This window comes from Chlamydotis macqueenii, chromosome Z (assembly GCF_036417535.1).
Source record: "Chlamydotis macqueenii isolate bChlMac1 chromosome Z, bChlMac1.mat, whole genome shotgun sequence".
NCBI lineage: Eukaryota > Metazoa > Chordata > Aves > Otidiformes > Otididae > Chlamydotis > Chlamydotis macqueenii.
Window position 1 is genome coordinate 76,432,038 of NC_141593.1, and position 27,357 is coordinate 76,459,394.

Below are 27,357 nucleotides of genomic sequence, written 5' to 3' on the forward strand. Positions count from 1 at the left end.
TTCTAAGGAATAGTCTATCACATACCATTTACAGTGGCTGAAAAGGAGACATAACATGGTGCATGAGCATAGGGAAAATGCTAAAGGAACGAAAGGGCTATATGGATTAATAGAAGATATTCATGCCTTCTGCATTGGCCAGTAAATTCTGCTGAACTAACTAACTTTGCTGCAAGAAATTAAGCTTTTGGGAACTGTTGAGGCGCATAATCTTATCTTTCAGTGCCAACTATATACATATATTTTTTTTTTCAGTAGGGAAAAGCTGCTCCCCTCTTCTTCTTTCTTCCTCTCATCGAAACAGAGAGTGCTTTTATATAGAGTTTTATAATGTTTTCTACAGTTAGATGGGCATGTTTGTAGCCACATAGTCTCCTATTCTGGGATGTAGCCCAATTTAGGATAGATCTAGTTTGCATATCATGATGATATGTGTTGTTTGCTAAGAGTTTCAGTTTGCTGATGTGAAAGCACAGATTTTAAAGAGAGGAAATTTCCTCAGGGTTTAGTGCTGATAGGCCAGATCACTCACAAACAGAAACAACGTTCTCAAAATTTTATTAAAATTTCGTCAGTCAGGATAATTATAACTAGGTCATTTTTCATTTAAGAAGTTCCTGTAATGTATATAGATGACAAGATATCATAATAAATACTAAATATTTTGAGACCGATTTTAATCTCCCACCTGTGCAATTTGGCAGTAATTCCATCACAACAGATAGGACTAAGTCATCATTCTGTTTCTTTATCTCTGCCCCACTGTAGCTCATTAAAGTTTCACAAAATTAAAGGTGATAGAGGTGATAGAGGTGATAAAGGCAATGGTGTTTCCATACTGTACATCTTCAGGGTAAAATCAGTCCTAGTTTTTAGCAATCAATAGACTGTAGGTGAGTTGAGTTTTTATTTCCTTATGGAAATAAATAAAAAACCCTCAATGGAATTTTTTTACTAATGAAATATATATGCAGTTAAAAGTTTTGAGCTAGTTTTTAGTCTTCAGTAACTTCTACAGGCTTGTCTTCAAGCCTTGTGAATTCTCCAGTCTTCAGTTTTATATTGGACCTGTTTTTGTCTTTCCCTGCTTTACAAATAGATTTTTACTAGGTCTGGGCCCAAAGTGTGTGAAATGGTTAGTTTGTTGGATTATTAAAAGTGAGTTGTACCATCACCAATCTCTGTTTATGAGTTAATGGAAGACTGAAAACCTCACTGCATGTCTGAATCATGGAGTGAGCATCTTGCTGGTAAATGTGCTCAGACAGTGCTCTTCCATGGAAACTTCAGCTGAGCTTTGGGTGCAACACAGCTGTTTTGGCACAGAACTACACCATTGTTATACTCTTTCTGGTCTAATCAGTTTTGATACAGTCGTCCTAAGTGTATCTGCATTGTATTCCCAGGAATTCCTAGTTAGATAGGCATGGATAGAAAGGACCTGAGGGCTTCTATTTAAACTCCTGGGTCTTTCTTGGAGAGCATTTTTTTTTTTTATTTTTCTAGTTAATACTTTATTATTAAAAAGCCTGGGCATCAAGCTGATGATTCCTGTATTGAACCTTTTTAGATAATGCTATTTATACTTCATCCTGTATAAAGTCATCTGTCTCTGTTAAAAATAATCAACTTAATGAGCAATTTTTTTTTTCTTCTTTTCTTTTTTCCTCCTTTTGTTTTCCCCAAAAATCTTCTACTCTTTATGGAGAGATTATATTTTTGATGATGGATAAATAGCTAGATAATTTTCATGTCCTGACGTGTCCCATTTCATGTATCATTCTTTTGGTTGTTAGTATTTGAAGTTATTGTATTTCTAAACACTATGAATCCTAGCTCACTTCAAATTAATGATCAGCATGTTCTGCCTTTCAAAAATGTTACAGTGCAGGACAGTGAAAGAGGTAAGATAGACACTGTTGTGCATCAGCTTTTAATCTTTATTAAGCCTTTATGTATGGTGAAATAACATCACATGAAAAAATAAGGCTAACAGAAATCCTCCTTTTGGACAGTTGCTGCGTGCAGGTTGAATGAACAGTAGTTAGCTTTCCCCTCAGGATATTGTCAGATGGAAGCATTTCACTGTAAAGTGTTTGCAGCTGGAGATGTCATAAAAATGATAAAGGTCCTATCATGTCAAGTTTGAGCCAAGTAGAGACCTTCTGTGCGCTTTATTTCCTTCTTTGCTTTAACATCCTGAAGTACTTTATTTCTGCAATGTGTTAAAGTCCCTCAGGCTACAAGGAAACAATTTTAAAAGAATGACTATTTGGGAGAGTTTCACTGGAAAAGCTTTTGTTTTGGCACGTATGCAATAAAAAGGGGTTAACACTTGAAAGACTAATGGAGTAAGGGATGATATGTATGGAAAATAATGGGCTATGTTTTAGTCTTAGGACAGGAGCAAACGAACAGGCTACTGTGAGGTAAGTCAAGCTGTAAACATCAGTAGCTCCCCTGTATGCATGCTTTTGGACAGCATAAATGCGAAGTAACTCACTGTCTTTCACTCAGAGCAGTCTTCCTCCTATGAAATAAAAAAAAAAAAAACATAGCTCTTACAGTTCATCTGTTATCTAAAATCTAAAACCATTTCTGAAGGTCAATAACTTGGGGACTATAACAAATAGAGAAAATAAGTCAGAGAGCAGTGAATTAAATTTATCCAAACAGAAAAGGGTTCCATTAGCAGCCTAGGATATTACTGCAAACTTTTTTTTAGCTCATGCTACTCAGTCCTTTTACAAATCAGCTAAGGTTCATGGATTTCAGATCTTCCATGTCTGAGTTGTGAAACAACAATGAAATGTATCTGTTTCCAATTTTACTGTTGCACTCATAATGTGATTTCTCTTTTCTCTGCCCCTCTCTCCTCTTTTTCTAGTTAAAGCAGAAAAAAAAGCCCTGGTAAAGGGATCCCTCTCTGGAACTTCAGTCCTGCCATGCTTCTTTTCAACCACACCCACTATAGCCTCCAGCTATGCAGCTGAATATCTCCGAATCAAATGGTCAAAGGTTGAACTGGATAAAAGTGGAAAAGATGCAAAAGAAACCACAGTCCTGGTGGCCCAAAATGGCAACATCAAAATAGGTCAAAGCTACAAAGACAGAGTGTCTGTTCCGACCAATTCAGAGGAGACTGGTGACGCTTCGCTGACTTTCTCTAAGCTGCGTGCAAGTGATGCAGGGGTGTATCGCTGTGATGTTATGTACGGAGTTGAAGACACACAAGCCATTGTGTCATTGGCTGTTGAAGGTAAGGATTTATCTGTTTCATTTTCAGTCAACAGTGATTCCAGTTAGAACAGTAAAAGTTAGTAATTAATGTATAACTAGAGAGCATTTAAAGGAATGTCTTTAGCAATTTACCTTTCCTTAACTGTTGACTCTTCTAATTCTTTTCCTGTCTTTTATTTATTCTTAAGAATCTTTTTCAATCTTGTTGGAAAAGCAACTCTCATTTCTCAGTTACACCTTTGGGGATGCTGCTTTTAATTCCTGGAAAAAATTGGTGCTCACTTATTCACAGGGTAGTTTGATACTTTGAGTTTACATCCTTTGCAAGACAAGATCCTTTTACTTTTTTATTTTTATTTTCATTTTTTTTAATTTTTTTTTCTCAAGCCAGCCCTTTGGAAACATGATACATAATATTGTACTAATACATCTGTCTGAAAATGTCAGTGTCCTTACAAGAAGACAGACTTGGTAGGCAGAAGCAGCTTCTTTCTAATTGTTTGTGTAGGATGAAAAGAAGCAACTGCCTTGCTACTGGAGCTGTGGTTGGCCTATCTTGTCACTTGATGTACAAAGCCATAATGGCAACAAACTGGGAGCCACTTTTTCTCTAATAGGAACATCAAGCACCAAAGAAGAGATTCTTTTGTCCCAGTAATAAAGATTGGATAGGTAGGAGGAAACTCATCTGGCAGAAGCTACAGGAAAACAAGTAGGAAGGTGGCTGCTAATGTTCTTCCATGTGGAGGATCCAGGGCTAAGGCTTTGCTTGCCATCACTATCAGGAAATAGGCTCTGAAACTTTGAGAGGGAGAATCTACACGTAGCAATGGAAGAGGACTGTCACACACGGAGCACGTGTGTGACAGTAGGAGCATCTGATCTATAGGTGATTTTCTTCTAAGAATCTACTTATACAGCACAATGAGTACAGAGTAGAGACCACTCCAGAGCCTGGTGCTGTATAGCCCTGTCAGTTTGGCACTAAGCCTGAGCTAACAAACTGTGCTGAAAGGCAGGACATATTAGCCCAGGCTATGTGCCATGTGAATGCAAATTCTGGACCCAAATTGCTCTGTGTGCTTAGAACAACACTGTGCTGTGTGGATGTAGCAGCTTGTGTGAGTCTTAGTTTGGACTCTGCCTTGCGCTCCTTTGCACTTAGGTGTTTTTTGAAAGTTCAGTGTTTACTCAAATGACTGAATCCCAAGACAAATGTTAATATCTACTGCTGGAAATTATGGCTTTGGCTAAGATTTTTTTGGTGAGCTTAATACCACATTGTTCTTTCACTATGCTTAACCTAATTTGAATTCTGTTTTGGCATTGAGTCAATGAAAGGTTTTGAAGGTGTTGTCTTAATTTGGAAATAGAATAAATCAATGTAACCATTAATGCCTGTATACTTTCATAAGCTGTTCAGTTCTAATGGCAAAAGCAAAAGAAATCGTGGTTTGAACATTATTTTTCTGTAAGTAGTGTACCTGGCATTTCTTATTCTGTTTCAAGCACTCCCTTGACTACATAACTATATCTAGGAGCAGCAGATGTTTACTACAATAAAATGTCTGATTATTTATGGCAATATTTTATCTTCTGTAATTAGTGCTCCTGCAAAACACTGCAATGAGATGAACAGATCAGTTCTATTTTTTAATTGAAAGAAAATTCCACACACTCCATTATCTTTCTGCAACTGTTCTTTTCTATGATTGCTTTAATGACAAGATTTCAGCAGGGCAAAAAGCCAGATCTTGATCCAAACGGAAAATAACCTTGTTAAATTGTCATTTGTACATTCCCTTCTCTGTTTTCTATATTAAGTTAAAAAAATGCCATTTATCACACTCATAAAGATTTCATGTGGCTGCTGCTGTTCAAATATTCTGCCCTCATTTCAGTAAGGGCTTATATTTTTTTGTGATTTCAGCTTTTTTTTTAAATAAAAGACCTGTTAGTCGCAAACATAATTTATTTTCATTATGCTGAATTTTTGAATATGCGCCCCAAAGAGATAACAATTGGAGAGACGTGATCTTCTGTGTTCTCTCTGTACATTCTTCGCTGCTTGTCATTACTGTGGTGTGGGGAGATCTTTCCAGGATAACTGTGGTAACTCCAGAGCGGACGGCTAGCGTGGTTCAGCACTGTGCTTTGGTCAGCTCTCCCGAGAGCTTGCAGGGTGATCTATGAAATACTGGTAAAATTATCACCAGTTTTGCTATTCTGCAGGTTTTATGCTCATCACAAGTGAAACATAAAGTACATTTGTGCAGCACTCTTTCTCTGAGGTCTCAGCAGGCATGTGTTGCTTTAGCTTTCCAGTGGATTAGAAGTATGCAGAAAAAGGGGTAACTCTGGCTCAAGTAGTACTTGATTAATCATATAGCTTAACCCTAAAGTGAAGCAGAATAATTTTATTAAAGATGGGAAGCTTCTGCAAAATTCCCTGTGTGGAGCAATTTAAGAGTAGGAAGAAATGTTACTGATGCTTCAGAAAGCAACATTCATCTGTTTCTTTAAGTGCTAACACTGTTATGTGTTTTAAGTCTAATATAATAAATTTCTCAAAAATGGCCAAATGAAAACAGACTAAATTTTATCTGCATTGTTCTGCTGAAGTAGGTGAAATAGCTCTTTTGTTATTATGGTAAATTAATAGGGTTTGCATGCTTGCTTCTTTTGGTATTTTTAAACCAACGTAGGACTTGATTTCTAGATATTTTCAAGTTTTCCATTTGTTTTATGGACATTCCCTCATTTGAAATTTTCAAAGACAAAGCACATTCCAACATCAGTGGAGCCAGGTGTATAAGCTTAGACAGCTGTGCTGTTTGTTTTTCAAATGAGCATTCGCAAGTAAGATAATAGATAACTGGGAGAGCTGACTTGAATTAAAAAAATATTACTGCAAATGCTATTCTGTCCTTTTGTTTAGGTCTGTTAGGAGTATAAAACTCCTCTTGAACAGATTGTGCGTCAAATGAATGTATTTGACCTTGATGGAATGTATTGTGAATTAAGAATGAGATTTCTAACAAATAATAATTTTCTCTGTAGCATATAGTTTTCCCCACTTTAAGCTGTACAAGTTAAACTGTTGGTATTAGTCATTGAAATTAAACAGTAAGACTTTATATGCCCAATTTTTTTTTCCCTGAGTCTCAAGACCAAGACTGTCTACCAAAGAGATGCACAATTGTTCATCTATTTTTTTTCTCTGTGTAGCTATCACAACAGACAAATTTGATCATTTGTATGTAAATTTCCAGTGTATTTGCTATTTTTAGGTGCAAAATGAAATTCCGAAAAGTCTGATTTATGTGTTATTAACAACAGCATAAATAGTAGCTTTACAAAGAAGATGTGATGTAAATACAAAACTGCCTGCTTTGACCATGACAAACCTGTATTTCAGTGCTTGGACTCAAAATACTTCAGCATCAAATCCTACATTGCCATAGGATTATTTATGTGGGGTCTGAGGAGAAGATTTTATTTTTAATGTAATCAACTGCTGCCTAGTTTTAGCTCATCACAAGTTAGACCAAAACCAAACTCGTATCTGTACCATTTCAGACCAAAGATCTGTCTGTCCTGTTCCAATGGAATCAGCAATAGCTGATACCAAAGGGCAAACGTAACTGTTTTACCTGCATACTCTATTGCTGTCAGAGACTTGTCACTCATGGGCTTCCTGAGGCAAAGGTGATGGCTTCATGTTAGGCAGTTCTGCACAGATTTTTTTTTTCCATTTGTTTTTTGAAGGTGTGTAATCTTTTAGTATCCACAGCTGGACTCTGGTTAAGCCACCACAGCTGGTTAAGTTAGTTGTTGTTCACAAGGAAGATGTACATGTTTAATCACCCACCTTCCCTTTGTCTCTACATTGCATATTTCTTCTACATCCTTTTATCACATGTAAAATCTTTCTAAAGAATGGCAGGATCTTGGAAACTGCTGTAATTCTGTGATTTTCTTTGCTCTGGTTATAGTCACAACCCACATTAACTACCTGGGTACGAATAGCTGCTTATATTCTGTTCACTAGGAGCTCAGAGACGTCCCCCAGACCCTGGCTTACCATGATACCCTGTATCCTTTCAGCAGCGCTTACCTGTATGTGAATCATTAGCTTGCGGTAGAGGTGAAATAATGTGATTTGAATTCTGTTTAAACAGCTCAGCTTAAAAGCTTGCATTTAGTAGGGAGCTAAGAGTGGTTGTGTTCATGTTACTAACCAGGGTGACTTGGTTGTGCGTACCGTCCTGGGAGTCTGGTCTGGGAAAGTCACAGCAATGTAGGACTAGAAGGACATACTGAGCCACTTAATCTAGCTCCTTTGGTATTGCAAGCAATCATGTTACGTGCTGTGCTACGTGCCTTTATTATCCTGAAATCAAAGTGAGAGCACCCATTTGCACAGATTATCAGGTGTTTTGCGTATTTCATCTCCAAGATTAAATTGATGTACCCTGTATGTTACTGTTTTCATTTTACAGCTGGTGAAAGCATAAGAGATAGGAGTGAAACACTTAATCTTAGCCCACGCAGGAAGTCTTGCGGCGACCGGATGCCTGCCCTGCTCGTTAATCGCAACTGCAGAGCTGTCCTTGAGGCAGGGGGCTGTGCCAGCGCCAGGGGGTCTGCAGGCTGGTGGAGAAGGGCAGTTTCGTCACACTAGATACCTCATTTCCTGTTACTAATTGTGTGAAATGCTTTCCTTACACCCTGTTTGCTGCTATGATTACATCGGCCTCTCAGATAGGGGTATTTTATGTTCAAAATGGATCTAATAGTATTACAGTGTTATATGCTTCAGCTTCTTACAAGAAGTGAAATAAGCAGAACAAGCCAGTCATATTCATTTTTCCTTCCATGTGTTGTCCTCTTTGCCTTCCCTAAACTTCTCTCTGAAATTTTCCCTTTTTCTCAGAAGCAACTACTCCTTTATTAGCTCTTGTATTTTAATCTCTCTGGGTTTTGAGCTTTTCTTCTGACCCTTCTTGATGTTATTAAACCCACAAGTAAAATTGTCTCATCTTAGAAGTCCTTGGTCTCACAGTTTTTGAATGCTTAATGTTATTTTTCTCCCTTCTTAGTCATTTCCTTGCCATTGTTGGCTGTAAATATTAGGTATTGGGAGCCTTCAGATACTTGACAGATGGTTTTCCCTTTTCTGTAGCTAGCACTGAGCTGCCACCTCCTTCCCACTTTAAGCTGCTTTGGACACTGATGGATTTTCATTATATCCCAGTAGAGACATTTGGAAACAAGGTGGATGTTGGCGACCAGCAAGTAATGCCTTCTGAAGATCATCCCCGAGTGTCCACTTACCTGCTTACAGTTTACCAAATGCAATTTCACAACCTTGACTTGGATGCCAAGTTTGAAATCGGAAAACCTGAAGTCAGGGTGGGATTTATTTCACCTTTGACAATTTAAGGTTGTGTGCCTAGTCTAAGATAAACACTCAGGCTTGTGCTACCTTCAGCTCCTCTCTGATGAGAGTCTTGAGTGAGGTGAGCTCTTTGTCAGTCCATATCCCTGGTGACAGATTAGAGAGATTTAGATGACTAGTTTAGAGTAGGCTTCTAACCTTCAGGCAAAGCAAACTTTGGTGAGTTGAATCCCAGAAAGGATTTTATGAAAGCATTGCTGTGACTCTGTCTCCACATTTTTTCCCTCTCTCTAGTTATAACAAAGCCCACTTATATAAAATAGTTTTGAGATACCTTTGTAAAAAGCTGATCTAGAAGTACAATGCAACAGAACTCTTCATTTCAGAACACAATTGAATATTTAATGAAATTTTAATTTTCTGTGGTGCTATGATATTGGTCAATAAGAAATAACATGTATGAACAAGTGTGATCAAAAAGAAAAAAACTGAACAAACCAATAATTTGAACCGGATTTTTTTTTTTTTTTTTGTTATTCCCCTTGGAGATTCTTGGATTTAAAGTGATCAAAGTGGCAAATGGGATCCTTCCAGTTTTGTTGCTCTTTTCGTATCTTGTCAGTGAGTATTTTTTACCAATAGTGAGAGCACGTTATCCTTCTTTTTTTTTTTACTGATGTTTTGGGAGACCACTGTTTTCATGGGCTCAATTTTCATAGTTTTTGTTTGATACTGCTGCAAGTGTGAGACTTTTTTAGTCTTTTTTTAAAAAAATATATTTATTTATTTTGAAAGCCAGTAAAGAAAATCCTAGGCTTAAAATACTGACTTTTTTTTTTCATGGGAAGAAGCAGCAATTAGGGAAGCAGAGTAGATGGTAATTCACATTTTCATTTTTATGCAAACTGTTGTTTCTTGCAGGCATTATAATGGTAATAAATGGGAGTTGTTCCCAATGTGGGAAGCTGCCACTCAATTGTGCTGTTAGCCCTGAGAGATTGTGTGTTGACAACCTAATTGATTTATTCTCTCTCCAGCCAGAACTCCCCTTCATTATGTCTTAAGTATGGCATTTGAAGAGATGCTTTTATTTAATCCTTTAGACTTATCTGTCTTGAAACCTTAGCACTTCTTGATGTTGAACTTCCGTGCTTCCTTGCTGACTAAATTAACATGGGCTGCTGCATTTTTAAGCTTGTAATTTACTCTCCTTCATCATGGATCCGAAGGAATCTCAAACTTCTGTAGCTGGGAAGAAAAGAGCACAATGGGTAGCGACCATCAAAGGATGGGAGAGAGAAATTTATTTATGGGTGATAAAGACCCAGGGTCGTGAAATGTATGTCAGGAACAGAGAAGCAAATGTGTTGATCAAGCTGCCGTGTCCCTCACGTAGAGACTGCCAACATGGCAGCTGATGGGCGGGCTGGTGGGGTTTCTGCATCAGGCTGGATGGAGGACCTTTGGTGGCAGAGCTCTGAGCCCAGGCAGCGCATGACATGCCTGGACGTTTGGGATGGTAGAACAGAGGCCAGTACTAAGGCCAGTACTAAGGCCTAAAATGGTTTTAGGATACTGATCATCCCCCAGTATGAGGATAGTTTTGATAGGCTGTGTATTTATTTTTTTTTTTAGGTGGTTTTAATGTAAGTATCAGTGCCTTGGCCTCAGTGACCACTTGTATGACCTAGTACCTTGCTGTGCAGAGATAAGAGTGAGGCAGGTGATCCCAGTGTGTATTCACAAATACAGACGTAGTAAAGAAGTCCTCAGCCTGAGAAAAATAGAGGTAAATCTCAGCATCAATTGTGTTCCTTATTTGGATGAAGTTGGTCAGAGGAGCTTGCGTACACCTGCACACAACTCTGTTGCTCTGCGAGGATACAAAGAATTTGCAGAGGAGCAACTTGTGAGTGCAAGAAGTCTGTGTGCCTGGAGAACACGAGGCACTGAGGCTGACAGAGCGGGGAGGTTGGTATGCACTTTCTCTCTCCACGATGGGAAGCTCCCTGAGGCGTTTGGCAAGGGGGGTCATGCTGCTGCAAGGCGAGCCTGTTCTTCTCTGGTTGCCAAAGCCTAAGTCAGGGGTCAGAAGATGGGTGCAAAACCTCAAATGAGGAATATAAATGAATTATTCATGCAGGAAGCTGAAAATGCTGCCCTATTCCTTCCTTTCATACAGTGCTCTGTCCTGTAGCCTCTATTTTTGCATGTATTTGTAATGTAAATTGTCGTCTGCATTAAAGGCAAGGAGGATCATCAAACTGCATGGTAGCCTTGGCAGTGAGTTGGGGATTATTTCAGGGGTCTGCACCACAGTGGCTAAGGTTTGAACATAAAAAATTAACAGAATAGCAACCACTACCATCATAATCTTTTCTCTTTAGGTATTCTTTGCTGTGTGAGACAACTTCTGAAATTCAGGGTTTATGTGACTCCGAGAGTGCGTGTTGCAGCAGTGTGAGCTCGCTAGTGAAAATGACCGGTAATTTATTAGCCATACCAGGAGCCCTTCCCCTGCAGTTCCAGAAAGTTTTGCTGCATTGATACTCTGGCAAGTGATAAACCAAGTTGCAACCCAAAGGTGTGAAACCACAGAACCAGGCTCTTAACCGTGGAAGCCCTAGTTTGTTAAAAGTTTAAATACTTTACATTTTCATTTTCTGGTCTAAGTAGGCATAAATGATTAAAATACTTTCTTGCTCAGACATAAGTGAATTTTGGATACTACAAACTACTTTCTGCGAGTGCTCTTTCTTGCAGATGCTGCTACTTCTTCCTGTAGTTACACTGACTTTGTTTGCCAGATGTTCAGTGACAATATTATACTGGCATAGCCTGTTTTCCAGTTGCTTTATTTGTTCCTAGGACAACTCCTTTCTTGCTTTTTCTTTCACAGAGGAAATGGACAAAGAGGAAAAAAATCCTTTACAAATGTTTTAAAGTGCAAAAACTCGGACAATGGATTTTGCTTCTCTCCCTCTGTCTAACTGAAACAATGAAAGTCCTGCACTTTAATCTTCTTAGCCCCAGGGAGTCTTCTAATTATTGCAGCTGTTGCACAGGCTTATACATACTGACATCCTCCTTCCCATTCATCTGGGAGGCTCTTTTATGTCCATTAGCTCCTCACTGGAAATGGAAGCGCCTTCAACTCTTAAGAATAGGTAAAGTTTACCTTTTGGATCAGGGTGAGGAGAACAAAGCATTCTCCAAGTTCCTTTCCAGGATTTACAAATGACCAAAGGCTCTTCTCAGCCACTGCAGAAGCTACTTTAAATTGGCAGGGATATTAACTCTTTAGTCCTGCCTTATTCTGGTATTACAGGGATCCCAAATGTATGCCAGCTAGGAAGGGTGGTGGTTGCTTACAACATGGAAGAATTGAGAGGTGAGAGAGCTGGTTGTGGAGAATGCAGTCATATATATATATATATATATATAAAAACAGTAGGAAGCTTTAAAAAAAATACAAGTTCAGAGAAGTATGTTGCCATCTCCTGCTAAGTTAATGGACCTTTTTGTGGTTGTACCAAGAAGCAGTGCTCTTGTGCCCAGTTGAAGTCATATAGCATCACTTGAGCAATCTTGCAAAAAGAAAAACAAAACAAAACAGCAACAGAAAGAGGCAATTAATCTAAATCCATATAAAATACATTTTAATTAAGATTAAAACAACAAGTCAAACTAACAAATTGCTTCACATACTTGGGCGTTTCTGGTTTGACTCTGAGTTGTAGAGTCAGTGTCAAAAATTCTATACTGTAGAAACACCAATGCTAACAAAAAAAGAAATATAAAATGTTTGTGTCTATTCAACAACAAGATGCAGTAAAGCCAGATGCTCAGCTTGTGAATATTATTATGGGTTCATACTTATAATTCAGGGTAAATATTTTATCCACTTCTTTGTGAGCTCTGTAAAACTTGCCCATTTCTTACTTCTAGATCCAGAACTCCAAGTAGGTCACCTGAACTCACATTTTTATTTACTACTGTACCACTGAACATAGTAATGCACATTTATACTAGCAGGTAACTTGCTCACAGTGTGAACCAATGTGAGAAAATTCTGAATATGTTAAATGAAATATTTTAATGCCTAACATTGCTTTAAAAATACTCCTTGTTATTTTAAGCTTTTCAATTCCATGATTCATTGCTGTTGCCTAGCTATTTTATCTTGTGAGGTAGTGCTCTCTGTTGGACATGTGGTAAAGAATTGTGTTATTTAAGCCAAAATATGCACACACACACACACATAAATATATACATATATGTATAAATAAAGTTTTGCACATCTTAAGGCAGTGTAAAAGGCATGTAAATGTGCCCTAACCAGGCAGTGGAGGATGCCTTATAATACAGGAAGTGGAGGGATACATGAGCTAGTAAAGCGCTCTCTCTGACATTCCCTTTCCATCTCCTGTGGTACAGATAGTTCACGTTAATAAAAAAAATGTGCCTGAGGCTGTGATTTAGCACTGAGGCTCTCTGGAGTGATGTGGCCCTCATCCATGCTGTTACACTCCTTTGCCTCCCATCACAGGATGAAGATGCCCCTTGGAAGTTGTCTGTGGTCTTTGCTAGCTCCTGAAGTCTGCCCAGAAATTGTCTGGAAGTGTGTTATGGGACCTGGGCCAAATAATGCAGGGAAATAATCTAACAATTTATCAGTCTTGATGACTGAATTGCACCTGGAATATTTAATTTATTAGGATAAACATAGCCATAATTTTTCAGGCTGTATTCTTTACTTGTCACTGTTGCCACACAATGCTTGGGTCCATCTGAAGCTGCAATTACATTATTGCTTGGAAAAAGCACCCCTTGTGAAGGGTTCTGTCAGCGGTTCTGAAAAATGCATTTTGTGGAGATGCTGGTGGTTTGTAAGCTTCCAGTTAGTGGCTGAAACTGATGTGTGATTCCATATTAAAGGTGAAAGATGGAGAATCCCAGCATTTCCTCTTGTATTTCCTGTTTCTCTGCCTGTAGCTTTGATAAAATTGGTGTCTGATGATTGAGGTTTAACCTGCCTGTGAGTAGTTTTCAGATAATACATTCTATTTTAATTTCATGAACATTCTTAGAGAATCACAAGAAAAATGTGTATTTTCTATTTGTTTGCCATATCCAGACCTTTGATAAGTGACAAAATTTTACTGAATTTGTCTACATGACAAAAATAATTTTTAAATTCTAAATTTCTAAATATGTTGTAACCTCTTGAATAAACATTTTACTGAGTTACCCATGTTTCTATTTACTTGTAAATTAGCAGACTTCTTCCGTCTTTCAACAATGCTGTAATAACAAAGGCTTGTTGTTAAATTCATTATTGCTACAATGCCACCATTTTCCCAAACTGTATTACTGTATGTTATTTCCTCATCATTAAGTGCTCCAATAAAATCATCAGAGAAAAGGAACTTTTTCTCTTTCTTGCTTTGTAGCCATTCTGTGTAGTGGATGTTTTATGGTGTTGCAATGCCTCTGAAGATTTAGAGCGCAATAAGTGAGGTTGAATGTTATTTTCCTGAGATCATCAGGGGACATCCTTTTGAAGATGGCAATAGGGAGGAAGTGATTTTGTAAGGTGGAATATCTGTTTTCTGCCACTTCGGAGCTGATGCCCTTTATGGTTTGTTTTAGTTGTGCATATGCAGCTGTTGCTGGGTTCAGTGGGAATTACGTGTATATAGAAAATAGAATGTGGCTTCTGGACAGATCCTGTCTTAACCAAAACCATCTTAACTCCAGGCCTCCCTCTCAAAAAATCTGACATGCTTAAGTAAGTTTTGAAATTGTTGAGATTCTTTCCAGAACCAGAAAGGCCCCAAATAAAATAAAGCTTTGTTTTGTCTGTATCATTGGTAGTAGATACAGGAAAATATGGTTATGAAAAATTGACCAACAGCCATATATTTATAAATATTGTATTTGTAGTAAGCTTTGCGTAGAAACAGACATCAGGACCATCACGATTAACAAATCTGCATCAAAAGCACTTTTTTTTTTCTTTTTTTTTTTTTTTTGGTGTCTCTGTTGGTCACATGTCTCACTACAGCTAGCTGATCCCAAGCACTCAAGCAATCCTCCATTCATACCCTTCTCTGTGCAGTTACGGCTGCTGGCTGCTTCAGAAAGTCTATTTCTAAGCCCACTTTTTCTGAGGACTAGATGTGCTTAGTCTTGTCTGGTCGTGCAGTTTGTCTTGCAATTGGATGTATCATATGGGAGCCAATAAACCAACATGTCAAGTAGGGCTGTTAGCGTAAGCAACCTTGCCTGCCAAGCGATTAGCTGACCAGCACCCGGACCTGGAAAAGTCAGGGTAACTATGTGATATCATTTACATATTTTAGCATTCATTCCTCCTTTTGATCATGATTTTATCTAATACCGCAGTGAAAATCCATATATAGTTTAATTACTTTTTTCTAGATAAAGTGTTCTATAATTACTGGTAGCAGCCACTAGAGGGGGGGACGCATCATTTATATGATGGCATATCTCTCAGCCTTTTACTACTTTGTTGGACCCATCTGTTTTCAGTGTTGTAACAATACCTAGGTATTGGGTAAAAATCCAAATGATAATAAGTTGCAGAAATTATTCAAAATCTGTCACTAATGTAAGTTTTTTTTGTCTTTTTAGGTGTTGTGTTTCACTATCGTGCAGCAACCAGCAGGTATACTCTGAATTTCACACAAGCTCAGCAGACTTGTCTGGACAACGGTGCTGTTATAGCAAGCCCAGAACAACTGAAAGCAGCCTATGAAGATGGATTTGAGCAATGCGATGCTGGCTGGTTGTCTGACCAGACTGTTAGGTGAGACATTTAAAAGGCCCCTTGACACAGTTTTCTGAAATTAATATTATTAGCCTGTACAGACTTAAAATGCTAGCTTACCATAATAATAAATATGAGCATGCTGCATTTCAGGTATCCAATTAGACATCCAAGAATTGGCTGCTTTGGAGATAAAATGGGAAAGAAAGGAGTCAGAACGTACGGGCGCCGTTTTCCTAATGAAACTTATGATGTGTATTGCTATGTGGAACACATGGAAGGTAAGATAGGTCCATATTTTTTCTGCGCTGCAAAATTTAAAAATGACTGGAGACTCTAATGTGGAAAGCCAAAGAAATGAGAAATTCTGTGTAAAATAAGTTTTGACTGTTTTGGATCTGAAGAGAATTGCTGAATGAAGTGAACCTATAGTTTGTGGTCTAGCAGGCCTTAATTAAAGACAAATGTGGAGTCTACAAAGAGACAGTCAGGTTTAAAGCTGCTATAGTTAGGGCAGTAAATCTCACAAAAGTTTCTATTGAAGCATCTTATTTTTTCGAATGTTATAAAAGGATTTTCAAAGAAATGCATTTAATGTTTCAGAAGCTATATATAAATACATATATGTATGTATATATATGTATGTGTATATATATGTATAAAGATGGATCTAGTACATGTGCTACTGGTATTATAGTTCATAAAGTAAGTAATTAAGGTTATTACGTGTCCATAGCATAGAAGTAGACAGATATTTAATTGCAGTCCAAGTTTAATAATATCTTTATAAAAAAAAAGAGATATCTAGGCATCAAAAAGAAACAAACAAGCAAAAATTTTTGAGTGAGGAGTCTGGATTTTCTTCAGTAAAATTCTTTGTAATGGCATAGTACAACTATAGTCTTTGCAAAAGCTGCTAGTTAAACAGCCCTAGTACAGCAGAATGATTATGATTCTGCCACATGGTGACTATGAACCAAGGATCACATTGTGAACCCTGTGGTATCTTGTAACCCATGGTTAGACTCTACGATCAGTCTTTATTCAACAAGGACTTTGATGATGAGAAGAAAACTATGGTATATTTTTCTATGATTGGGCAGTTCTAGCAGGCACAAATCTCTGTATTACAGGTGTGGCGTTGTAATAATTTCTATAGTCTCTCTTCTGGAAGTGAATTTAACTATGTCCTTTTAGTCACAGTGTAGCTATGTTCCAAACACCTGATATCCTTATACTTAGACATTACTGTGACTATTTAAATATGTATACTTAAAATACAAATGCAGAAATAGCCTCTCCTGTCCTGCAGCCTATATTTTTTGGCTTTGTGCTGGTTATGCACATGCTGGTACAGAAACACTTTTCAACCAGAACCGAGATGTATTTTCCATTTACTGCAGGGCTCTGAGTGTGTCACACTGCTTTTGTATTGGCAGATTTTTACCCAATACCAGTTTCAATGTTCCTTCCTAAAAAAATTACTTGTAGTCCCTAATTAAATGTCTGTTGGGCTGATCCTTGACTGATATGCATTTAGTTTAGTGCTTTTGAAGTCAGTGGAACAATAAATCATCCATGATTCTGAGCAAGCCTGCCTTTGTATATGTACCCATATTTGTAACAAGCAATTGCAAAATCAAGGTGCTCAGTGTTTGTATTCTATCTTAGAGCAGAAATGAATTTGATCGTGCGAAGTTTTCTCCTGCTGATGGCTTATAGAGACTTAGGTCACTGAAAGCAATAAGCATTTTTTCTCTTAGTAGCTGAGGATTTGCACCAGGCTATGTTCATCTTGGAGAGTTGTAAAATACAAGCAATATAAGTCTTGCAAAGACTCAAAAAACGTATAAGCTTGGGAATTCTGAAAATTAAGTGATGAAATTCTGTTAGTGCTCATAATTGTCATAATTTTACTTATGTTCTGTGTATATCTGTCAGTAAGCAGCACGCTTGAACACTTAGAATTCGTAACATTGATCCTCCAACAATCCTTGAATTTTGAATAATCTCTGAATCAAGGCTTCCAAATTCAATTTAAGTTTTTCCTAGCTTACAAAAAGAAGTTTTGACTAATCTGTATCATTCCTGGATGACGAGCCAATGCCTTGTTCCTTTCACTCTTAAGAACAGAGGAGTGTAACTTACATGGAGAAGCTTATCCTGCAGGCATGTGAGCCAGGAATTTCTCAGGGTCAAATATTCTCACTGAGCTTTTAAAAATAAAAAATTTAAAAAGTCAAAACTGAAACATATTTCACTCAAGCTAATGTTCTGTGCTCAGAAGAACCTGGAAGAAGGCCATGTGATTCAAAGAGGTTGCAGTGACTGTGTAGACTTCTTTGGCGAAGATGCATGTGCATTGGTTTTCAAATTCTCATGAACATTATTTCATCCTTCTTTGTTAAAAAATTTGTTTACCTAGATTTATGAGCTGTCTTCCTTTTCTGGATAAATATACCTTTCTGTCCTATTGTTGAGGGTGATGATCTGTTTAAACATATGCATGTCTTTGTGGCCTATCCGCTGGACTTCGGTAATGTGATCTGCTTGGGTATGAAACCTTCAGCATTTAAGAAATACAAGCTAGCACAGAATATTGAGTAAATTTGGTCTATCAACCCAGGTAACAATAAGTTCATTTTACCTTCTTTCTTGCACAGTAGCTTCCTCTGGAAAACTTACTAAAGCAAGTGCACAGTTTCAGCCTTTATATTAAAGACTTCATGGGCTGGGGGAAAGGTTAAAGACCTACAAGGACAAGACCCACAAGGTCTTGTAGGTCTAACTTGAAGACTGTAATTGACCGCTTCACCTCTGTGATCCACTGAAACTCTCCAAGACAATTACAATCCTGTTGTATGGTCATGCTCATAGCATGCTCATAGAGATGGGTACGGGTTCAGAATGAAACTTCAGGAGGCAAATATGCCTACAAGTTTCATTACTGTTCCTGCCAAAGGACAAGGGTGTTTGACCTAGCCTTTATCTAAATTATTTTCAGAATATGCATTTATAAAAATATTCTAGAATCTTTCCTCATAAATTAGGGAAAGAGCACGCCATCTTAGGCTAGCACATAGTGTACACTTTTTTTTTTGCACTGAAGAGAGTGTGAGACAAAACTGTGTCATAAATGACGGCTGCCTGTTTTGTTATGTTAACAGATAATGGCGTTGCTACTAGAAGCACTTTACTGTGGTAGTAAGCTGAATCTGAGAAGAGAGGAGAATTCCTGTTAGAGTTTTTCCACTGACTTCAAGACAACAGAGTCAGGTCAACACTGAACACATAGCAAAACTCATCCTTAAGCTATTTGTGTATGTGCTGTGAAGAGGTGACTGCTGTGGATGAGATAATTGCTGATTAGCTGTACAACCTCAACCTGCTGCATACGCATTATTTTTTCCTGATTATATTGACCAGTTTTAATGGCAGATTATTGTAATAGCTAACCAAAGATACTACTTCTCCCCCTTTTTTTTCTAGGGTTTTATTTTTGGCCTATTTTCTGAGAAGTTTCCGAGTGCACTGTAGTCAGAAAATAACTTCTAGGATTCAGAAGGAGTGATGAGTATAGCGTATAGGCATGTTATCCTGACATACAGAGGAGTTAATTTATTCTGTTTGGACGAAGAGAAACAGACGCATGTTAGAAAGACACAGTACTGCATTAAGGTATAGAGCAGGATAAATTATTCTTCAGTGCCTTCACAGAAATCTGAGCTTCTGAGCCAGATTTCCTTTTTAAGATGGGGCTAAGAAGCCGAAGTGGCTTTGTCTATATAACTGAAGCAGTTTCTGTAAGCACAAAGGTTAGTTTGAAGTTCAGAGCTTATTTGAAGTTACATCATCGAGATGTAGCATCAACGAGATTAGACTTTGGAACCACTTATCTGCAGAAGACAAATAAATAGATAAAATGTCAATGGAAGTTATTGGAAAACAAACATTGCAGTAAACTACATCCTGTGTTTTGTTTACTGTATTGTAACGTGTTCGTATGTTGGTAGAAGACTTACAGTTCAAGACTTAAGGTTATGCCAAATTTCTGATTGCTATATCCACCTAAGGGGGATTCAGCAAGGTATGAACTTTCTCTTGTAATGAGCACTCTCAGCACTTCATTAAAAACAAAGAATATTTATGGTACTTAGTATATTGTAGAACTATGCTTAAACATGATTTTTTCCATGTGAATTTGGAAGTTCGTGTCTACATAGCCTATTCTGATTCAATGCCAAATCTGTTAGACTTGCTTGCACTAAATAGGTCCTTATTTGGAGAGCCTTTGTCAGTGGGATGACTATTCATGGAACAAGATGATGCTTGATTAATAATATCAAAATCTGGGACACAATGAGAATGTCATCATGAAAGTAATTGAACAGTTATTGGTCTGTTGGCTGCTATTAGTCTGTTACCCCAGAAGGCCGTAAATGGTGGTAGGAATTCTTGCAATACATTTTGACATAAATGTGTAGTGAATTTACGGTACTAATTTTGGTACTTGCACTGAGGATTTGTAGGAGAAACACCATTTCAGTTTTCTTCCCTTCTGGCCATATGAAATCACAAAGTTAGCCAGAGACCTGAAATTCTCCTTGCAACACAAACTCTTAGCTTAAATTAAAACCAGTTGTCTAGACTAACTGTTACCATTTCCTTGTTCTCAGGAAAGCCAGAGAGGTTAAAGGCTGCACACTTATAAGTTAGATGCTTTGAGTTTTGCTAAAAACCATGGAAGAAAAATTATGGGAAGCATTTAAAATTTCTCAGCTCCTAGAGATAAAAATGAAAATCTGGAGTCAAAATATCATTAAATAGGTACTGGGTGTGTTCTCTTATTACAAACTGATTTACATTTCTCATATTTTATCACATATTTTTAAGCTTTAACAAAAACATTTTAACTGTGGGACATGATTTACTAATACAGACTTTAATCTGAAGTGATTGAGCTGCAAAGGTTTCACTATAAGTTTGAGGTTCTCTTAACACCTCCAATTGAAGCAGTGTCTGCACCAGTGCCTTCTATGAAATAATCCCTTCAATGGAAACGGGTGATGGGGAAGGAGGGTTTTCCGATCTGTCCTCAGGTAAGCATGTATGTGACAGTGCTATGGTGTCAGAAAAGGAGACAAAGTGAGATCTGCTCACCAAAGCCCACTGATGAAGTGAGGGGCTGTGAGCGTGTGGTGTGGAGCCAAAGCACAAACTATTCCATGCAGCATTGTCTCCTAGCCAAAGCTAGTTAGAAGCCATATATGTCTAACAAGTGTATGTAACATGCAGATGGGGACTTATGCTAAGAAAGTTATTTTGGGGTGGCTGTGCGGAAGATTATATGGTTTCCCTTCCATGCACCATTTCCCCCCCTACAGTGAGTGCAGAGAAGAAGAAGAAAAAACAAAACCAGATGTCCTTTAAATACTGTCCACCTATTTTCATGCAGTTTTGCTATTGTCATGGAAATTTCTGTGAGAATAATAATGATAGAAGAGTCAGGGTTGAAGGGACCTTTAAAGGCCATCCAATCCAACCCCCCTGCAAGAAGCAGGGACATCTCCAACCAGATCAGGTTGCTCAGAGCCTCATCCAACCTGGCCTTTAACGTTTCCAGGGATGGGGCATCCTCCACCTCTCCGGGCAACGTGTTCCAATGGTCCACCACCCTCAACATGATAAAGTTCATCTTTGGCGAGATCTGAAAATCCTGACATCTAAACAATTTTTGTAAGAATTAGGCACCAAAAAAAAAAAAAAAAATCATATAGAATGCAAAGTTCATTTCACCCCTCTGTATAAGTTAGTGACACTTGCAACTACAGCAGAGCTCTCGAAGAGTATAGCAGCTGCCGTGCTACACTTCATGCTTGAGGGCAAGTCTATGGCAAAAGTGTACTCTTCCAGTCTTGTCAACTGCAGTGAATTCCTGTTCAGCCTATGGTTTTGCATAGAATAGACGTAGGACGTTCAGGAAAGTTTAATTAAATCATTACTGATGTGTATCAAAAGGAATCAACTAACTTGTTCTAACATGTGAGAGAAAAAGACTTCTTCAGCTTGTCTAGCTTCTGCTTTAAAGTTGAACCTAGCTGTTTAGGTCTTTGTGGTTTTCCAGTCCTAGAGAGTGTCTCACAGTAATTTGTGGCTTTGTTAAGGATGCCTGTTTATTAGTCTGATGTGTCAGAGAACTAGCCCTTAGCAGCAGCAGGATGGAGGAAGAGAACTGCAGTTGAGACAAGCTGTTTTGACCAAAGAGAGAAAGAGAGGAAATGGAGGTCCTTGGGACACTTGGTCCTCAAGGTCCAATGGTACATGCTTTAGTACCTAAAGCAGCCACAATATTCCTGCTTCTTTGCACACTTGATTGTGTTCTAGAAATGAAGGTCTGCATAGATTCCGTGTTTCTCAGGAAAAGAAAGTCGTGATGACAGTGTCTCATGACTGCTTGAGCTTTGAACTGCCAACCACGTGGCTGTGACCAAATATTTATGAGGAGTAGTAATATCAGATTACAGCTGCAGGTGGGGAAATGTCCTTATAATATTTTATATAGCATCAGGAAAGATCATATTTTGTCACTTTTAGCCATCTTTTGTACCTGATCCAGGACACCCTGATCTGCAACTGTAGTCACAGAACCCTAACATCTCTATAAAGGCATCTTTGCTTGATGAGCTTAGTGGGTTCCACCATCTCTTAGAAACAACTAATGAACAGGTTTGGAGTTCACCACAGACCATTAAGCTCAAAAAAGGAGAGTTGATGAATTTGTGGTGGGGGATGATAATATTTCTTCTCCTCAAATAAGAACACCACCAAGAAGCTAAGAAGGAAAGGTACTGGAACATTTTTGTCCTTTTTTTATTGTTAGAGTTAAGCTTTTCCATTTATGGAAGTGATTAGGTTTTTGTTTATTTAATATATCTTTGGATATTCTTAATGTCCTTCTTTAGTTGACATTGAAGGTAGCGTAGGTTGTAGAATCTGAGCACCCAACTGTAAGGTGAAGCTTGTGAGCGGCAGGTTCCGAGTCGGACAGTAATAATAAGGGCTCCTGTTGCTCTGGAAGAGCAAAATGAGGGAAAAGACTAAAATTATTATAACCGAATAAATATGAGTTTCTCCTTAGTATTTGTCATTCCCTCACAAGGACTGGATAATAACAAGGAAGTTTCATAGATGGTTGACCAGCCACCATCCACAGCAGTTGATGTGTTACCAGATTTGTCAAAAGCATTCAGTAAGAGACTCACATGTTAAACTTCTCTGCAGCCTGGGAGATCCTTCAGACATCTGTAAAGCTTTCATCATGGACTTCATCTGCCAGTTGCAAGTGACTTGCAGCTCTTTTTGTCCTGCCTGGCGTGGTGGGTGATGGTATATGAAGATAAGGAGAATGATACTCTGCTCTGGGAGAAGAGTTGCAACATAATCAGCCTCAAAGATCTCTAGGAAATAGCAGCCCACCAATCCCTTAACTGTAGTTTCATTTAGAGAAAAAGAAATTACTGGCGAGGTCTGTGCCGGAGGGTTTACATCTAGATTACTTCTATCCTAGTCAATACATGTTGTGTATTGACCCCCGGCTACGGTTCTAGCTTGTCCTTTTTTCTGTGCTTGCTTTTAAGATGTGTGATTCATGAAAATCACATCTACAAACACGCCCAGCTCAGTGAAACGTCTCCTGATGAGAGAGAATTAGTGAATTCATCTTCAAAGGAATGAAGCTTGCTATAAAACCAGCTGATAAGTCTGTAGATCTTAAGCTTTTTCCTTGGGGGTTGTAGTGAATCAGCTTTTGTCTTCAAGAGAAAAATCTGACTTCTTCAACTGCCTTGATATATTTGAAAGCGAGGGAAAGAGCATGACTTCCATCAGCTGCCTGTTTTAACCAAGCAAAACAAACACATGTAACAGGAAAATCCTGGGGACACTTCAAGTGCTCTGACCGCTGAGGCTGGGCGACCAACCTGAAGCTTGGTTTTAAACAGGAGCCAGCAATAATATACATTACATTATTGTCTGCAGTCTAAACATTGTCATGGTCTCCGTTTCACCCCTTGGTACTTTAGAACTACTTTCTCTTCATCTGCTGGTCTAAGCCCTGGGGTTTGCCTGCATAATATTGCTAAGTTACTTGAGTGTACTCCAGCTATAAAAACATTGCACATGGCTTTTAACATACACAAAATTAAATCTACCCTGCTTTGGTATAGGTAGCTATGTGATTTGTTTATTGACCAGACAAGTTTTCTCTCTTAATTTTCTTGTTTCTAGTGCTTTGGCTGGGAGATTGAGGTGCTTTCAGACATCATAACAGAAACACTGTAAAAGTGTGACAAGATGAATCCTTCTGCTAAACATGGAACCAATTTTACTTCCAAAAGAAGCAGTTAATTTTAGGGACTGCATGGATTAGATACGTTCTGTTAGCTTAAAGTCTTTTATTTATTTATTTATTTTTCTATTTAGAGGAAGTTTCTGTGCAACAATCAAATCCATTTCTCTTTGCTGCTTTGAAGGAGTCAAGATCTTTCAGCTACATTGACTGACAGGCTGGAAGTCAGGATTGGAGCACAAGTCCTTTTGTCATGGCCTCTTGAAAACCTCTGTCAGTTTTGAGGTAGAGTCCATGAAAGAACTTGGCAGAACCTGAGCTCCATTGTATGATTTTCCCCCAAGTGGTTGGTGGTGCCAGAGGCAGTTCCTAGAGCTTCTCACTGTTCTTCCTTCAGTGATCAGCACCTTTCTTCACATGTCATCTTCTGTGTTTCCTGCTCTATTGCCCAGCTTTTGTGTAGGCTAACTGGGGAAAAATGTGGTTTCCAACCTAAATTTTCACTATGAGATAAAGCCACATTGACAGTGAAGTAGGACCAGCACTCTTTTCACATATGAGAAACTGAATTTCCAGATTGCTGTGACGATAAAGAAGTGGAGGTTTATTAAGTAGTCCTTGTAGAACATGCACCTAAAGTATCAGTAGCTTGGTATCCATCTCTTTCTGATCAAAGAAACTGGTGATGAGAAAGTGTCCCAGCAGTAATCATATCAGAGAGGTGACATGGATAGCAAAATATTATCCCTGCACATTCCGAGTGATTGCACTGACTGCACACAAGCAGTAGGTCCTGATTAGTTGTCTCTGCTGTATGGGTCACCATAGCCATGAAATGCTAAGTCTGCTGTGCATGAAGTGTACATGCCCACAGTCTGCTCCAGGTGAGAAGTGCAGGAAAGATTGTGCAAACTTTCTCGTCATGTAATTTAGGGCTGCTGTAAATCGAACTGATGTAATTCAGCTCAAGAAGTGTTTTGAGCACTGTTTCTTCCCAAGCGCTCAGCAGAAAACATAAACCTTTCTCTTTCTTTTTTTTTTTTTGTAATGTAGTTTTGGAACTTTTCAGTGGTTTTGGATTTATATAGCATGTGTTTATTAAACTCTTGCTTCATTTTTAATTTCATTACAACAGTAATTATGCATGTTAAATGCACACTCAATCATATAGAATTTTAATTTATTTACCGACCGGACAGACAAATTGCAGAGTCATCTCCTACTGTAAATGACCTTTATTTGGAATTTGACTGTTGCATTTACTGGATTATTTTTTTTTTAATAGGAATTCTGGAATCATAACAAAACACTCTTTAACCAGAGAAATTGCAAGCTGCTGTGTTTTAACATCTTTGTACCCTTTATCTTATCATTAGCATTCCTGAAATAAATGAATATTTACTTGGTATACGACAGAATGACAATAAGGGCATTTTGCTGATTGCTCTGGCACCTTTTTACATTCTTTGTGAATTTATGCTCACAAATTCTTTAATATACCAAAGAGGTGGCAAAGAATGCAACTTTGGGCTTAACTTATTGGACTGTTTTGGTTAGGCTACGTTCTTCCTTAAACGTATGGAGTTTTTTATAATTTAGTTTTTATGGTAAAACACCGTTTGACAAAGATGGTATCTGTATGACAGCAGCTGACTTAATAGATGAACCAAATAAATATGTGTGGGGTCGGTAGAATAGATGCAATACAAGGAAAGATATGCCACCCATCTTTTAAATGTGCAGTATTAACAATATATCATATATGGGAATACTCCAAGACAGATTTAAGGCAGATTTCCATACAGAAATGCTCTTGTGCAACATGGATGAGTAAGTTCTCTTTTAAAGTGACCCCTCTTACACAAGGACTAATTGAACCCTGGATTTTAAAGTCTTATAGCCATTCACTGTTTCCGTGCTTTAAGAGAGTGTAGATGACTGCTCTGAGCTAACTTTAATGGTGTTACGCACAAGCTTCCATCTGGTGGCAGTGATCCAGATCAGTTGATGGAAAAATTGCTTTGCTATTAATCTTGCACTGTTTACTCATTTTCCGAAGTTTTCAATAAGTTTCTTCCAGAAGGAATGTTATGGGATTGATCCATCATATTTGATACTAGAAAACCATTAAAATACATTGTTTTTCTTGCTTGTCTCATTTTCTTGTCTAACTGGACCGATATTATCTGCTATTTAGTTGCAATAATTTTAACTACTAATTTTCATATACATTATGGCTGCAGCATATCCTCAGAACAGAGCAAGCTGCACTGGAGAGATCTGTCTTTGCTCCACTGTTTTGTGATGCTGCCATTGGGACAGCATGGTGAGAAAACTGCATCCATCATTCTTTATTGGCCATGATACTGGGTCTGCCCCTTGCTGCAGAAAAACCTGTCTTCTGCAGAATTATTTGATAAAGAAGTACGTTATCCATATGGTCTGAAGAGCTGAATGAAGCATTATGGTACTTCTGAGGGTGAATGATTCTTTGTTTTCCTTATCTTAAAGTGTATCCAATAGACTTACTCTGTCCCTCTACCGCTAAGTTAGAAACTCCCTACAAGACGTATAAAGAAACTCACACTATGGAATTGGTATTACAGCTGCAATAACAAATCAGAGTTTCTACCTAGGAGGAAAAAGAAAATTGGCACATTGCCTCCTTTCACACTCACATTCCTTTCAAACCCGAAACAAGCATAATACTGATGTGAATGAAACTGCTTGGAGTGATGTAGTTTCTACCTTTTGCTAGGTTGCATTGAGACAATTGCAGAGGTAAGACGTATAGCACGTCCGATATGATTAAGCAGCGCTTTCCTGCAACAGTGGCTGTTGTGTTCTGGCCTACTGTAGTTGAGGAGGAAAATTACTGTCTTGTAAAAAATATTTTGAATTTGCTCTTTTTTTTTTTCTACAGCTGAACATGTTGATTTTAGGTCCTACCAGTTCTATCAGAAGTGAGAGCAAAAACTGGAAAGGATTCAGTTTACTGTTTCGTTCCTAGGATATGGACATTAGAGCCTTGATTTTCTTTATAGTGTTTGAGTGAATGAGGCAACCAACCAACTGCATAATGGTGATTTAGCTTAGAAGTAAAATATTGGATGTGCTATTTGTTGTGTTTCAGTTTCCAACTGGAAAGCTATTGTTTACAAATTATTATTCCATGGAAGCTAAACTATACTAATAGTATTCTAGACTAATTCAACTTTTTCACACAAAAAGAGCTTTGTCCACACAACGTATCTACTGCATTCCCTCACCTTTGTTTCCTCATAAAGCAAGATGAAATATGGAAATATGACATTAGAAGCTGCTGTGGAGCAGCCAATGAAGAACATTTGCTTTTATTGTATGTCTCACGTGAGATTCTAGAGATGACTAAAACAGACGGGCAGGAGGCTGGCAGATGTAAGAGATTTATTTTATTAAGAAAGTAATTTCTGTTGGACTGGATTTAATCAAAGCAGTTGAGTTGCAAAGTCTACTCCATCAGAGGTCACAGAGGAGCTTTAATGCTGCTGTTACCTCTTCCTAGAGATTGAGGGAGGGACTCAGTCTCCAGCCACA

The 27,357-nt window shown here is 38.1% G+C and overlaps 1 protein-coding gene across 1 annotated transcript in view; it reads left to right on the plus strand.

Moving 5' to 3' along the window:
- Window positions 1–27,357, plus strand: part of VCAN (versican) — a 113,522-nt gene that overhangs the window by 13,941 nt on the left and 72,224 nt on the right. The window contains exons 3-5 of the mRNA XM_086770269.1: window positions 2,888–3,259; window positions 15,299–15,473; window positions 15,588–15,715. Of these exons, the coding sequence (XP_086626395.1) occupies window positions 2,888–3,259; window positions 15,299–15,473; window positions 15,588–15,715 (675 nt within the window). The remainder of the gene's footprint in view (window positions 1–2,887; window positions 3,260–15,298; window positions 15,474–15,587; window positions 15,716–27,357) is intronic.